General features: G+C 41.4%; 1 protein-coding gene across 2 annotated transcripts in view; it reads left to right on the top strand.

Annotated features, from left to right (window-relative positions):
- The window catches only part of LOC126101571 (protein argonaute-2-like), a 317,714-nt gene that overhangs the window by 300,792 nt on the left and 911 nt on the right, over positions 1 to 16,011 (top strand). For both annotated transcript variants that reach the window (XM_049912221.1, XM_049912220.1), the window contains exons 18-20: positions 11,831 to 12,025; positions 14,564 to 14,800; positions 14,940 to 15,124. In XM_049912221.1, coding sequence (XP_049768178.1) covers positions 11,831 to 12,025; positions 14,564 to 14,800; positions 14,940 to 15,124 — 617 coding nt within the window. The remainder of the gene's footprint in view (positions 1 to 11,830; positions 12,026 to 14,563; positions 14,801 to 14,939; positions 15,125 to 16,011) is intronic.

Here is a 16,011-nt window from a genome sequence, read left to right on the forward strand (position 1 = left end):
ATCGAGGAGGCGATGAAGGCCCGTGCAACAGAGTCGGCGGTAATGTCTGTTATTGGAATCTCCTTCACCCACCGACTAACACAGTCGATGATAGGTAAAATGTATCGGAAACCCTCGGAAGGAGGGAGCGGTCCGACCAGGTCAAGATGGACGTGACGGAACCTGCGTTTCGGTACCTCAAACGAGCCCGACGGTGGGTATGCGTGACGGCGGACCTTAGCACGTTGGCAAGGTATGCACGCCCGTGCCCAGTTTTGGCAGTCTGCTCTAACCCCAGTCCATATGAATCGATCTGTTATGAGGCGTGTGGTAGCTCGAATACTGGTCGTGGATAGTGGCGCATGGCGGCCGGTACCAGGGGGCGGGCAGTACCTGTGGAGGCGTCACAGAGGACTAGTAAGGCCGAACCTGGAATTCGGCGGGGCTCAATTGAGAGCGAGGTGGACTCGCTATTGAGTAACTGTTGAGTGTCGTCATCCGCTGCGTGTTGTTGGGCAGCTAGGTCGTCGAAGTCCCAAGAAAACGAGATCGTACCGACCCGTGACATGTAGTCAGCAACGACGTTGTCCGCACCCTTGTTATAACGGACATCTGTTGACATATTAGGTCCATGTGTCTGAAACGGCGGGGGGGTAGGTCGGTTGTGGGATTATGCACAGTGTCCGCCAATGGTTTGTGGTCTGTATATATGGTCCCTGACCCACCCTCAATGTCCTCTCGGAAATGCCGAACTGCCTCGTAAATAGCAAAGAGTTCTCGGTCGAAGTTGTGCAGAGCCTGTCACCTGCTGCAGGAGCACAGCACCGATAGCAGCATCGCTTGCGTCAGCTGTGATTGATATTGGGGCGTCAGATATCGGGTGCGCAAGCATGACAGCGTTCGCTAGTGCCGTTTTTAGTGCATCGAATGCGCGTCGCATGTCGTCGCCCCACGGGACCTTGCGGAACCCTGAAGTATTTTTTCCGATGAGTGCGTCGGTCAATGGAGCCTTTAGGGATGCAGTGTGTGGGAGGCGCCGTCGGAAAAAATTTATCATCCCTAAAAAACGGCGTAGGTCACAGTAAGTCTCGGGCAGGGGGAGGTTGCATATAAAGGCAACTCTGTCTGGTGTGGGGCGTGTCCCTTCCGCAGAAACAGTGTAGCCCAAAAATGTCACACTATCGGACTGCAACTGAGATTTATCATTGTTGATTTGGACTCCATTCTTGGGGAGATTATTAATAACTGTTGATAGGTGCTGTTCGTGTTCCTCGAGGGTAGTTGATGAAATGAGGATGTCGTCCAAATACGCATAACGGTATGGGAGTGAGAAAAGGAGGGAGTCAATAAACCGTTGCCAAGTCTGTGCGGCGTTTTTGAGACCGTACGGCATGTAACAGTATTCGTACAGTCCGAAAGGGGTGATAATTGCCGTTTTAGAGATGTCGTACTGGTACACGGAGATCTGATGGTACGCTTTTCGGCAATCAGGTACACTGAAAACGCATGCACCGTGGAGTCGCTGCGCGAAATCTTTTGTGTTTGGTATAGGGTAGTTGTCTAAAATCGTCCTGGCATTCAACTGTCGGTAGTCGCCACACAAACAAAATGAACTGTCCTTCTTGGGCACTGGATGGATAAGGAGGACCAATTGCTGTTGGATGGACGGACAATACCTGAATCTAACAGCTCCTGTACAGCGGTTTTTGCATGCCGTAATTTGGTGGCATTAAGGCGTCGAGCCTTGTTGTGTACTGGGGGGCCTTCTGTGGTGTTCAAACAGTGAGAGGTACCGTTGGTAATCACGCCTATCACATGCAGGACAACCTGGGGAACCACACTGGGACTAGGTGGGGTAACACGCACTACATTAGAGGTAGGAATGTCACTGACCTGCAGGAAACTGCATCGTTGTGGAGGTATCTGCACCTCGATGGAGTTCTCGTGGGTGTATCCCTGTGGTGCGGAAGCGTCCCCTGCTGCTTCCCGTGTGCGTGACAGTTCGGCTGACGTGGCGGTCATCAGCTGTTGCAGGCACGCGTTTTCGCGTGAAGGTCGGTGATCTCGTGGTGCCGGATTGTGAGGTGCGACCGGGTGGCGGAGAGCTCTGTCGTGGGATGGGCGCATTCGGCTGTCACGGTGGGCAAGGTATCACAGTGAGGGTGGTCAGTCGATAATGTTTTTGGCTCGCTAAACTTCCAGTGCAAGCTGTGGCGCCTATTCTGAGTCGCGCTTCCCGTCTGGGTAGTTGCAGGGTGTGCGACAAGAACGCGCAGCGTCGCCGAACGTGATATGATACCAGCATGGAGGGTATGCTGGGTGTTGTGCCTGAGCCGGCAACGTCACGTGGCGTGTTCTGTTGTGCCTGTGTGGAGGTGGGCGGGGCAACCATCGGCTGTTGCTGCGAGCTGCGAGCTGCGCGCCCGGCCTCTGCCGTCCGGTCGGTGAAACGTAGTAGACGTGACGGCAGTCTCGCCAACATTCGGAGTGTCTGAAAAACGGGGGGACGCGACCTGGCGATGTTTGATGATGGAATATGCCTGGTCCGCCAGTCGTACATTTTCCTCCAGAGCAGCATTTTGGTAAGCCGACAGGTGTAGTTCGAGGTCTGGCAGTAATTTCAGAAGCCACAAAGCCGAGAGTGTGAGGTCGGGGAGTTGCTCCTTGCCCACCTGGGCCCTTAAGTGGCGCCAAAGTTGTGAAGGCATACGGTCCCCTATTGGCCCGTTGTGAATTATGTAGTGGATGGCTTCTGCTGGAGGGCGCAATAAGCTCTCGATGATGCGAGCTCTTGCGATGGCATATTTGTGCTGGTTTGGTGGCGACAGCAATAGGTCACTCACCAGGTCTGGTTCGTCGTGGAGGTGGGTAATTAAACAAATGAAACGTGCGTCGTCTCCCCACACTCCGTGAATGTCCAGAATATTGTCCACTAACACAAACCGTGATATAGCATTGTCCTTCTGTAGTTGTGGCAGCTTCGGAAACCGCCATACAGGTGGCTGCTGTGGTGTTGTGGGAAGGTGGTGATGGGGGGGGCAGCAGAGGACCGGAAACTGGTATAGGGTCGAGTGTCTGTACTGTAGCACAATTAGGCCTCTGACCACACGACACTCACGGCACTGGAGCAAATGCGGTCAGCGCGGGCGTCGTGGCTGCTGCAAATGTGGTCGCATGCTGTCGGTGTGTCGGGAACGTAGCGGTATGCGCTTCGGGCGAAAGTACCTGGCCGTGTGTCGCGCTGGTATGTAACATATTCATACGGGATGATGCTGAGCACTGTGGTGAGGGAAGTTCTTGTTTCACCTGCGGTATGAAGTCCGGAAACTGCCACGCGTTTGGATGCACTGCAACATGTGTGGGCCACGGTGCGTGGACTGTACTAGTGGGGTTACGTTGTGCACACGGGTTTAACACTGTAGTCGGAGCCGTCAGTGGCTGAATTACCGGCAATTCGTCAATGAATGAAATTGTAGGCAAACTCATGGCGAGCTCCGGGTCACAAATCACATGGTGGTTCATCGGTGTGTAACGGTGGCAGGAGGAAAGATGAGAAACGCGTGTACTGTGGTCGTATCGAAAAAGTCCGGGGTCACCACTATGGGAATCAGGTCGCTTAGCTGACACCACTTGTATGAAACTCGTATTTATTCTAACTGCACAATTACACATATACACACATAAACAAGCCTCGCGAGCGTCACCAGTCGAAACGTAAACACAACTGCACAAAAGCGTGCCCCAAGACCCGCGTCCTAAGAGCGTGTCAGTGTGCAGAGATACCACTCTGCTCTATTCTGGTGGTCGATGACCGCCACAGGGTTGAATGGATGGGGCTATTATGAAATTATGGATTAACAGAGCGTGGGGGAGGAAGAAAGCTGCTTTATTGAAGAAGAACTCTCTTCTTGTGGTAGAAATTTGAAAAATTCTGTGAAAGAAAATTTGAGACAGGGAAATATGGAGCTTGCTGTTATTCCAGGAGGACTTCCTTCCCGATTGCAACCTCTTGATGTCTTGATAAATAAACTGTTTAAAGTGTATATGAGAGAGGAATAGAACAAATAGATGTAGGATGAAACCCAACATGAATTCACACTGAAGGGAGCCTTAAAATGACCTACAATCAAACAAATGTGTCATTGGATAAAACAGTCATGGTCTAAAGTGAGAGAGGACATTATTGTTAAATCTTTCAAGAAGTACAGTATAAGCAACACTCTTGATGGCAGTGAAGACCATTTGCATGTATGAAGAGGACAACGATGATGAAGAGGAAGAAGAAGAAGAAAATGATGATGATGACGATGATTTTCAGGGATTTTAAAGGCCAATTCAGCTTTTTAAGCTAAGAATCTTTTTAGCCTGGCTTTGCAATCTAATAACAAAAATGCTAAAAATACTATTTAAAAAAATGCTTAAAAATTAAGGTTCATCTTATAGTCAATAGTGTCTTATAGCCTATAAAAGACAGAATTGACTTCTCTCTGATCACATTTCCCATAGAGGGACTCAATAATGGTATATTCCTGTATCTCTGGAAAAAATGCCTTGAGGTAGTGATGCATTTAATATTTCAGATAAGCCAGGGCTTCTTATATGGGAACAAATCTTTAGTACTCTGTTGGAAAAACCACGAAAAGTAGATGAGCTTTTATTTTTGAGAGAATGTATAATTTTCTTAATTTTGGAAGGAGAAGTTGGTGATGTTATATTGTCCACCCCAATAACTGAGTGATCAGCACGACAATATGCTGTGCAAAGGGTCCCGGATTCGATTCCTGGCTGTGACAGAGATTTTCTTCACTCAGGGGCTGGGTGTTGTGTTGTCTTGTCTTCATTGTCATCATCATCTCATCCAACAGGGTGGCAACAGGAAGGGTGTTCGGCAACCCCTTAAATTAACCATGCCAAATCCAACCATAAACATGCCGACCCTGCAAAATGCTGGAGAGGGAAAAAAAAAAAAAAAAAAAAAAAAAAAAAAAAAAAAAAAAAAAATGAAGAAGTAGTTGGTGATGTTATATTGTTTCACAGAACTAAATTGTAATTACAGCAGCAGTGCCTGAAGCAACAATATTAGTGACAAAAAACTGTAGTAGACTGCAGTTTACCTGAATATGGATCTTCTTCAGACTGTCCCCAAAGCTTCCAAAATTGCTTACACACTCAACAAATGTGACACATTTGCAGCAGAATTACAGCAAACTGCAAGACCTAACAATTACACGCACAAAACTCATTACAATTCAAGCACACATTGGCTCAGTCTGTTACGACAGCTTGTTTGAGCTCTGTCACAGTTGCTTTTTCAACATAGTGCTTTCATTTTTCTGTTGAATTGTTTATCCCTACATTGTTTGTTCCTATAGTTTCTCCTATATTTACGAAGTGATAATTGGATATATTCACTACCTGCGCCATTTATAGCCCTTCCATTCAGTCCATTAGTGTTTTTATCCTGGTCTGTAACTGGTTGTCCTGTCTCTCATTTCACTACATTGCACATATCCTTAAGTCTGTTATCAGAATTGCTGATTTATAACAGAATGTGCATGTTCCTTTATTTTTTAATAACTTTTCTTTGTAATCTTGAGTTATTTATTTAGTGTGCACCGTTGCAGGACCTCTACTTGTTCTTGCCAACAGATACATTTCCATTTTCCTTTCACAAGATACTTTAATTCCTCTAGTGATCCATGTTTTTTTGCATTTAATTGAGACAGCTTCAGACTTTGGCAAAGAAATTTGACTGTATGCCTCTGTAAGTGATATCACATGAAGGCTAACAGTTGCATGGTGGGAACATCTGGACTGGATTTTGGAATTTAACCTGGTTGGTCCTATTAATATGACTGAGGGCTCTTCTCTGAGTTCATAGAAGAGTCACCTAACTCTTATCAGATGCAGAATCCCATCTTATATTCCAGTAGAATGTTGAATTGGTTATGTAAGACCCATATTATTGAATTGGTTATGTAAGACCCATATTAAATTTAAAATCCAAATTTTGATTTCTGATGAAGCCATTGTTCATAAAAAATGGAACATATCACAGTCAGGTTTGTGTTGACAACTTACAGCAGCAGTATTAAAAAGCAAAACACTCAGTGTTTTGGGGCTATTTGTGGAACATGTGGAATTCATCTTTTGTTTTTGTGCCTTGTCTCGACTCTTAGTGAGAGGTTACCTTTCACCTTCCATTACTTGTACTTTACCCAGGACTTTCCAGTATAAGTGAGTAATATAATTTTTTTCTGGTTACCACTGTTGCAAATGTCAGTTTCACATATTTTCAAGCAGTGGAGTTGTTGTGGAAAGCTGCCTTTGTTAAATCTCATACAAATAATTCCAATAGCTTGTTGACTTTATGTTGAGTTGTAATACCAGGGTTGCATAGGAATATCAGTTTAGATTGAGGTGTAATGTTTTTCTTTATAGTAATTTAATGTCTCTCACTTTTCCATTCACGTCCTTTTAATATTCAGCCTTATGCACTGCAGAAAATCTGTAAATGGTAACATGATGTTTAAAAAGCCTCATGGATACAGTAGCCTCTCTTGTAGTTTATCCACTATTCCATTGTTGTAGATTACCATATTTGCATTGTTCCAGAAGAACTATATGTTTTAGTAGAAAAATGAACTAATGACAAATTTTTAATAACTCCTAAATATATTTTAGAAAATTGTAATAATACTCTGAGGTTCAGCGACTCAGAAAAATTTTGGAATCAGAAAACCAGGCATTTCTGCTATTATTTAAAATGTTAGTGGCACATTTATGTTTGACATTGTTTATGTTTCATTTTTATTTTAGTTGACAGACAATGAATTTTAAAATAATGACAGAAAGTGTAGTCATAAGCAGAGAGGGATGTTGGAATCAAGGCAATACCAATTTGTTCCTTTCCTGCATGTTTTGCCAGTAAATTGGCTTGTCTTCTCTAAACAAATCTTAGAGACCAGTGTTGTCATGAGGTTCATCTGTAAAAAAGACATGGTTATTTATTTATTTATTTATATCCCATAAATCCAATACTGCGAGGCATTCACATGGATGTAGGACGGTTCAGAATTTTTATTACAAATAATACAAAAGGAATACATAAAAGTACCTTTTGCAAGAAGATATCTAGTATAAGACAAAATACACATTAATAGGTATAGAAAAAATTACATTAAAAATATGGTAGATCTTAATAGCTAAATGAAAGACACAGTAATGTTAACAGTGATTGTGAGTATTGTAATGCACAATAGCAAATCAAATTAGTAAATGAAAAAATCAATTACAGTTAACTCTACTGAAATATTATTCTACCGAATAGAAGGAATTATATCATAAAAACTGTTTGAGCTGTTGTTTAAATATGGGTAGCTCGTGGATAAGTAATTTCAGTGATGGTGGGAGGGCATTGAACACCTTGCAGCTCATGTAATGGACTCCTTTTTGTACAATAGTAAGGTTTTTTGATTCATAATGGAGGTCCATCTTCCTCCTGGTATTGTGGGTATGGTATGAATCATTGGTTTTGTACGATTGTCCATTTTTACCAATGAAACATAACAGGGAGTAGGTATATTGGCATGCAGTTGTCAGTATCCCTAATTTTCTGAAAAGGTTCCTACAAGAACGCCTAGGCTGGACTCCGCTCATTATCCTAATAACTCTCTTTTGGGCAATGAATATGTTTTTGGATAGTGGCTGATCACCCCAGAAAACTATGCCATACAGCAGGCTGTTCCAGCTCGTCGGTTCCGTTGTGAGCCGCGGAGCGCTCCCTGCTCCAGGGAGCCGCGTCGCTCGCTGCGACCACTCGAGTGGGCCGGCACGTGGCACGGCTGGCTGAGGCAGGCGGCAAGGCCAGCATTTTGATGTGCCAGCTGCGTATTACAAGATCAACAACCTCATACTCTTAGCTGCTAAGACGTGGTGACGTGCTACACCAGGAAATACGAAGTTCAGGAAATAAATAAGAAATATCAGGCGTCAAAATGTTCGCAGCGTTAATGCGGAGGGTGGCCTTCATTGTTGCATCCTGAAGAAACGATCGTTCCTTACTTTTTACTATTTTCATTGCTGAGAAAAGCTGCTCACAACAATACGTAGACCCAAACATGCACATGATCTGAGCGGCATTGTTTTGAAGCTTGGGAAATGTTTTTTGCTGTAATGAACGATACCATCGTGACAAATCCAATGTGTTGTAGTACCTCTCTTTCAACAAAGTTGAATTTTGCAAATCAATTATCTCCAATTGAAGTGACTATGACAAGTCATCGGGGGAAACTGAAAAAGGACTGCTGAACACCTTAAGTTCCATTTGCAAACTAGTGTGGTCTCGGAGTCATGTTTCAAACGACGTGATGAGCTGCTTTACCTTTGCTTGGTAATCGCTGAAAGTAGTACCTTCAGGCAGTTTTAAAGAAGCAAGACGATTGGAGACCGTTAAATGTCCATTACTCATCTGCCTCTCAAACAAACGTAACTTTTCCATGAACGCTTTGATCTGGTCATGCATGTCAACGATTAGCTGCCCTTTGCCCTGCAGTGACAGATTTAAATTATTCAGATGCATAGTTATATCAGCTAGGAACGCCAGGTCTGATATCCGTTATATATCTTTCAGACAACGCATTTCTTCCCCTTTCATTTCGAGAAAAAGGGATATTTCCAACGAATGACAAAGAAAACATCAAGAACTTTTCCCCGACTCAGTCAACGAACTGTAGTATGGTAAGGTATATCCCCATACTCTGCTTCCATATCTTTCAGGAATCCTTTGAATTGGCGATGATTCATACTGTGACGCCGCCAAAATTCGCACACTTCACGACGTCTTTCATTACACCACCTAGCTCTACTGTTTCAGCACACAGTGCCTCTTGGTGAATAAAACAATGAAGAGTCAAAATGTCTTTCCTGAATTCGTCCCTGAGTTTATTTTTCAAATGATAACCTTGGTGACGCCCAATCATTTGTAGTGCGCCGTCTGTTGCTACAGAATGGAGCAAATTCATATTGTCCACTGATTCACAAACAGCTTCAAAAATGTCACGTATTGTTGCGGTGTAATCGAGTGGTACCACGTCCAAGAGTTCTAAAGTTACCTGCAGCTCCATGTCGACACCTCGCACAAAGACTGCAAGTTGAGCACAGTCCGATATGTCGGTGCTTTCATCAAGCGCTAGCGAAAATGCAACAGAGCTCTCCACCTTTTTCCTGAGCTGTGTCTCTAAATCCGCTGCTATGTCCAGGATTCGACGAGACATTGTTTGCTTCGACAGGCAAACCCCTTCAATTGCCTGCACCTCCATTGGAAACAAATATTCAGCAACTGCTACCGTGCACGATTTTACGAGTGGTCCCACCTAAAATGGTTTGCCACTTGTCACAATGATGTGAACGACCCTGTAGCTTAGTCGAATTGCAGATTCAGTAGTGTTTTCTCCGCTCTCATTCACTTGAAAATTATAAACGCATTACAGAACACGAACTATGTTGCATGTTTTGATACCCTCCGTATTACGAAACCGTTTTTGAACTTACGTCTCCTGGTATGTCGTTATTAAGCCTCGCTACCAGTTCTCTGCGTGCAATGCCTTCTACCTGATCGTAGCGCGCTGTGTGAAGACGTGTATAATGTCGTTGTATATTGTACCTCTTCGCAGAATTAAATACTTTATGACATATAAGACATTGCAGACGACCATCCCTCTCAATGAATAGAAATGTATCCTCCAATGGAGGTACAGGGCTCCCGCGGCTAGTCATAGCTGTCATTGAACACGGATTATTGTGTCAGTTGCGGCTGCATGCGGCCAGGGGGCAGTGAGTTCGCTTTCCCCCTCCACGCAGGCTCCGAGCAGCCGAAGTGAGCGCTCCGGCTCCCTGGAGCTCGGTTGGAACAGCCTGCCATACAGCAATAATGCAAGGAAATAACTAAAATAAGCAGTTTCTGTGGTGTCTCGGCCACATACAGTGGAAATAATATGAACAGAAAATGTTGCTGAGCTGAGTTTTTAGTGGAGGTGCAAAATATGTTATTAACAGAACATGTTTTTCCAGTTTGTACTGCTGATGCCAGAAAGTGGTTGTTAAAAATGTCAGTGATTATTTCAACATTGTCATGAATGGTATCATTTCTTTTAATTTCTGTTGTGTTTTCCTCAGCAGGGATTTTACCTGTTTCCCTTTTTATTATGCCCCAAATGGTTTTAATTTTGTTATTAGAGACATCAATTTCTGATTTATAGAAATTCTCTTTGCCCATCTTAGAACTTTTTTAAGGATAGAGCACTATAGTCTGTAATGTTTTTCCGTTTCTGCACTATAACTGGATTTGAGTGAGGCATACAGATTCCTTTTCCTTCTGCAAGATGTTTTAATGCCCAGAGGTAGCCAGTTTTTATTAGAGTAGGTCTCACATTTGGATTTGACAGTCCTTTTAGGAAAGGCCACTTCGAATAGGCGGATAAATTCATTTAGAAAAACATTGTATTTGTCATTAACATTGTCAAAGAGCTCAATCTGGTCCCAGTCTACTTCTTGTAGGGAATTACAGAAGCTATTGATAGACTGTGTGTTAATTACTCTGAAAGTCTTACTGCAGGAATTGTTCTTACAAAGAGGGCTAACATTATCAATTGAAAGTAGTTGACCATCATGGTCTGAGAGCCCATTCAATATATGTTTTAGAGTTATGTTTAGAATTCTACTGCTGTCTAAGAAGATGTTGTCAATTCGACTTGTAGAATTAGCTGTGACTCTAGTGAGAAAATCCACCAGTGCTGTTAAGTTAAAAGAGTTCAGTAAATGTGATAAATCATTTCTTCCCAGGTTATCTGTAAGAAAGTCAACATTAAAATCACCTACAATTATAATATCTTTTGTTTTTGCAAAGAGCTGAGTTAACAGAGATTCTAACTGTTTTAGAAAAATACAGATTTTGCCTGCAGGAGCCCCATAAAATGAAAGGACAGAAATTTCAGAGAAATCAGTACAGATTACAAGTCCACAAACCTCACAATGTTAAAATGAAAGGACAGTAATTTCAGAGAAATCAGTACAGATTACAACTCCACAAACCTCACAATGTGGTTAAGACAAATAAAACAAACTAAATTATAATTACAGCAGCAGTGTCTGAAGCAACAATATTAGTGACAAAAAACTGTAGCAGACTGCAGTTTACGTGAATATGAATCTTCTTCAGACTGTTCCCACTCAGATATTTCTCTCTCTAATCCAGAATCCTTGAATTCTTTGTCTTGAAGCTTCCAAAATTTCTTACACACTCAACAAATGTGACACATTTGCAGCAGAATTACAGTAAACTGTAAGACCTAACAATTACACACACAAAACTCATGAGAACACGAGCACACATTGGCTCAGTCTCTTATGACAGCTGCTTCTGCATTCACTACTCTTCATTTATTCTGGTGTTACTTAATAACACCAGAAATTGACAACAGAAGGCAGCATCTGTCAAGGGACATATAGCAAGATGTCTGTACATTGTTCTCATATGAAATGAGTCAATTTTTGTAACAAAAGGTGGTTTGCATGTCAAGAAAATTGTTGGCCCGAGATACATTCAGGCACGGTCTTTTAAACAAGTATTATGGCCCGAGTTATGCCCTGGCTCGGTCACCGAAGTGTTAAATCATCTGTGGAAGAAATTCACATTTTTTATAAAATTTCTGCCATTTCAATTTCAACCATTCTGTACTCAAACAGTTGAATATACTGCATTTAACACTGTCAGTTGCACATTATCCTGTTTATGATGATGTTTGTATGTACTAGAAATGATAATTGTTAGTCTGGAATGATGATTCAACAGGTTTGTGCAAGCCACGATCCTGATGCTTTCAAATACAATATTCAGTACCGTCTTCAACCGCCAAGGACAGAAATTATTCAAGATCTCAAGGAAATAATGACTAACCATCTTATGTTTTTCTACAAAGAGACACGGTGTAAGCCCAGGCGCCTAATATTTTACAGAGATGGTGTGAGTGAAGGACAGTTTGCAATGGTGAGTTGATAATGATTTATCCTAACTTCTAGTTCTTAGTTTAAGATGTTGTCTAGTTAGTAACAATAAGTTGAAGCATTTTGTGCTTACCATTTGATTAACTACACTGCCAGAAAGGAAATATTAGTACACCTGGATGATGTCAATTTTGATCCAATGATGGCACATACGACCTGGGAGGGGAAGGGGCGGAGGGGTAGTAGATGAGCTGATAATGGTTTCGACATCGTCTGCCAGGTAACATATTGGAATAGCTACCAGAGCACCATCTGTGTCTATTCTTTAATAGGAAATGCTCACAGCCAGAAGGCTCAGTGAGGTGCAAACATGTGAAGCAAGCAGGCAAATATGTCACACAGCTGACTGAGTGAGTGTGGAAGGATTCAAATTGTGGTCTTCCAAGTGGTGGGTTGGCCCTTTGAGATCATTGCCACACAAGTTGGATATGCTGCATCAGTTGTGCAATGAAGCTGGTGTCAGTGGTCACACGAACATTCTCACACTCATAGAAGAGGTTCTGGACATCCGTGCAGCACAGATGCCCGCCAGGAATATTGTATTGTGAAGGCAGCAGTGGCAGATTGTGCAGCTATCACAGCATAGATAAGAGGGCATGTGAGCCCAGATGTGCCAACATCCAGCACGTCTTCCATTCACACCACAGCATTGATGTGTACGGTGAACTGGTGTCATCAGAGGATCACTCGGATGATGGAATGGCGCACTGTGGCCTTCGGTGATGAAGGCAGATTCTGCCTGTGTACAAGTGATGGTCATATGCACTTATGGTGCTGCCCTGGTGAACGTAGAGAGTATTTGTCCGAGACATACTTCCCACACCCTGGGCCTCACGGTCTGGGCTCCGGTGAGCTACAACTCTCATTCACTGCTGGTTTTTCTGGAGGGGACGCTAACCTGTGCTCGGTATTTGCAAAATGTTGTTAGATCCATTCTTTTGCCCTTCTTGCAATAGGAAGGTGATATGTTCTTCCAACAGGATGATGCTCGCCCACACACTGCCTGTGAAACTTGGCATGCTCTGGAAGATGTGCAGCAACTTCCCTGGCTACCGTGCTCTCCAGACTTGTGCGACTTTTCAGCCAACATCTCTTACAAAATTAAGTGAATAGGTTGAGCAGGTGTGACATAAGGTACCCCAGAACAGTATTCACCAACTGTACGATTGACTGGATGCCAGAGTCAATGCCTACATTGCTGTACGTACTAACGTGGATGTTTCAGCACGGGTTGATACCTGGTACCTAAGAACTGCTTGTGATATTGAGCATAAATGCAGTCATTTCATGTAATCCATATGCACTTTGTTAGCAACAAATCTTGAGTGAATTGAAAACCTCTAAAAGAGTGTACTATATTTTTCAAACAGTGTATAATCCAGTTGTATAAAACAATATGTGACTCATAAAGTGTATACCATTTTACTCTTATAATCTGTAGCTTAACTTTTTGCACTTTTACATGCAGATTTTATGATTAACTCCAAACTCTAAACACATTTGCATACTAAGTAAGTGTGAAAACATGAGCACTTTTGGCAAAGTTGACTGCTTATCTAGTGCTTTAAAATTATTTGCAGAGAAGCATGTTAAAAATGCAGATAAAACTCAGCTCCTTCAGGTGAGGTTTTCTGACCTTGGGAACTTGGTGTTTGAGTGAAGATGCAAAACAGTACTGCTTCACGTGGCTTCTGACATTTATTACAAATACTCTTCAAATCACTGGCAACTGAACAATACCTAATAATCAAAACAGACACAGAGTGCATCTGAAACAGTGTGAGACAAAATGAATAATGAGCCCAACATGAGACATAACTGAGGCTGAGCCAAAGTCAGTAATGAGACATGCTGTTACAGTTGTAATATATTTCTTACTTTGTTAAAATTTGTTATTACAATTACTTTTATCATACTTAACAATTTTTAACAGACTTTGTCTGTGACAAGTTGACTTTATGTGACAAGTTAGTCAGTAATCTCATTTAAATTTGTTGACATCAAATTCTTTTAGAAATTTAATCTCTCCGATAAAAATATTCAATCTTTTGCATGTAATTCACAAACTATTCCATTTTATGAAAGTTCATAATTCTCTTAAGGTTTGATTAATGTCTCCATATATTCAATAACTGAAGATTAAATATAAATTATTCAGGTTGCATCATTTGCCTTATTTTTAAATGAGAAATTGTGGGTTTACGTCAGATAAAACATAACAAAACATGGCAGTTGTCTGTTTAAAATTGTATATTACTGCCAATACCCTGAAATAACAAATTATAAGATCAAAATCTGTGAGTATATAGGATTCTTCATTAAAGGCACAGATTGTACAATATATTAATAAACTAGTAAAATGTCAATGTCAGCACAAAATCTTTACATTACCAAATATAGGTCATCCTAATAGAAAAATTTATATGGTTAGAGTGCAATAAGATGAATGTAATGTGTATGAGAACTACACTAACTCATTTACAATCATACATAGACTACAGAAAAATTAATCATTTTTCAGGTTCTCAGAGAAGAACTAACACAAATACGAAATGCCTGTCGTGGCTTGGAAGAATCGTATGAACCTCAAATTACATTCTTGGTTGTGCAAAAGCGTCACCACACACGTTTCTTCCCAAAGAAACGAGAAGATGAAGATGGCAGAAATAAAAATGTACCTGCAGGAACTATTGTGGATACTAGTATAACACATCCCAGGCACATTGATTTTTATCTCGTCAGCCATGCCAGTATACAGGTTACTTACTTTCATTTACATTTTTCATGTCTCTAATATAACAAGTCACTAAAGTGTGGTAGGGAAATGTTCACAGCTAAATTTAATTTATTCAAAAAGAAAATATAAACTTCTTTCTAATGTAGCTTTAACTGATTAGGGTGTAAGCCGACCAACAAAGTATCGCAAATTGTGGGATGATTCTAATATGGACATTGATGAGTTGGAAGAACTGACATATTACCTGTGCCATCTGTTCTCACGGTGTACACGCAGTGTGTCATATCCTGCCCCGACATACTACGCTCACCTTGCAGCATTCCGAGCTCGCATGTATATTGAAGGGTAAGTCCTTAAAGGTACTTAAATAAGCATAATTTCCCTTTAAAGTGGTCACTTCTAATTATGGAATGAATTGCTTTAACTTGTTCATATGGTAAGAGAATGCCTGTCTCCTCAATACGATTGTTGTCCATTGAAACAAGCAGAGTAATAAGTAAACAACCACTCACAGTATAAAGGGAGAATTGTGTAGAAGATAGACACATTAAACAAGAAGCTGAACATTATAACATTATAGCTCATCTTTTAATGAGTACACTAAGTTATTCAGATCAGCAAGGAGAAGAGAAAGAGAAAAGGAAACCATCACAACAACAACAACAACTTCTGTGCACTATATAGTGAATGGTTGTCCTTACTTACTCTGTTCTTAAAGTCACAAAGTACTTCTATTGATCAAACTTCTATTTTAGGTTTAAGGGTATGTTCGACTGATGTGAGTATCATTTTAGTGTTCAGTTCCTGAGGAGGAAAAAATTAATTTATGAATTCTGTTTCTTATTGTAAAATGGCAAATGGTAAATGCGAACAAAAACAGTTAAAAATCTAGCAATTTATTCATGAAGGTCAATTTTAAACTTTGAATAGAAAGGAGAACCACATCTATATGCCTTGCATTTAAACGAATACATACTTAAAATAAATAAGTCATGTTAATTTTACTTGAGACGGAGCCAAGTGTGGTTTCCACCTGCCTCATAGTGTATGATCCCTGTCCCTATATGGCAACAGTGATCAGACTGGATAAAATAAACACACAACCGACAAAAAATTTCTTATCGTCTCGTCTCTGATAAATAATTATATGAAATGAAATAACTTGATTCCAGTATATATTTAGATATTAAGAAAAATTAACAGTCAATTCATTTTCATTTCTGGTATTTGTT

The sequence above is a fragment of the Schistocerca cancellata genome, chromosome 9, assembly GCF_023864275.1.
Source record: "Schistocerca cancellata isolate TAMUIC-IGC-003103 chromosome 9, iqSchCanc2.1, whole genome shotgun sequence".
Taxonomy (NCBI): Eukaryota; Metazoa; Arthropoda; class Insecta; order Orthoptera; family Acrididae; genus Schistocerca; species Schistocerca cancellata.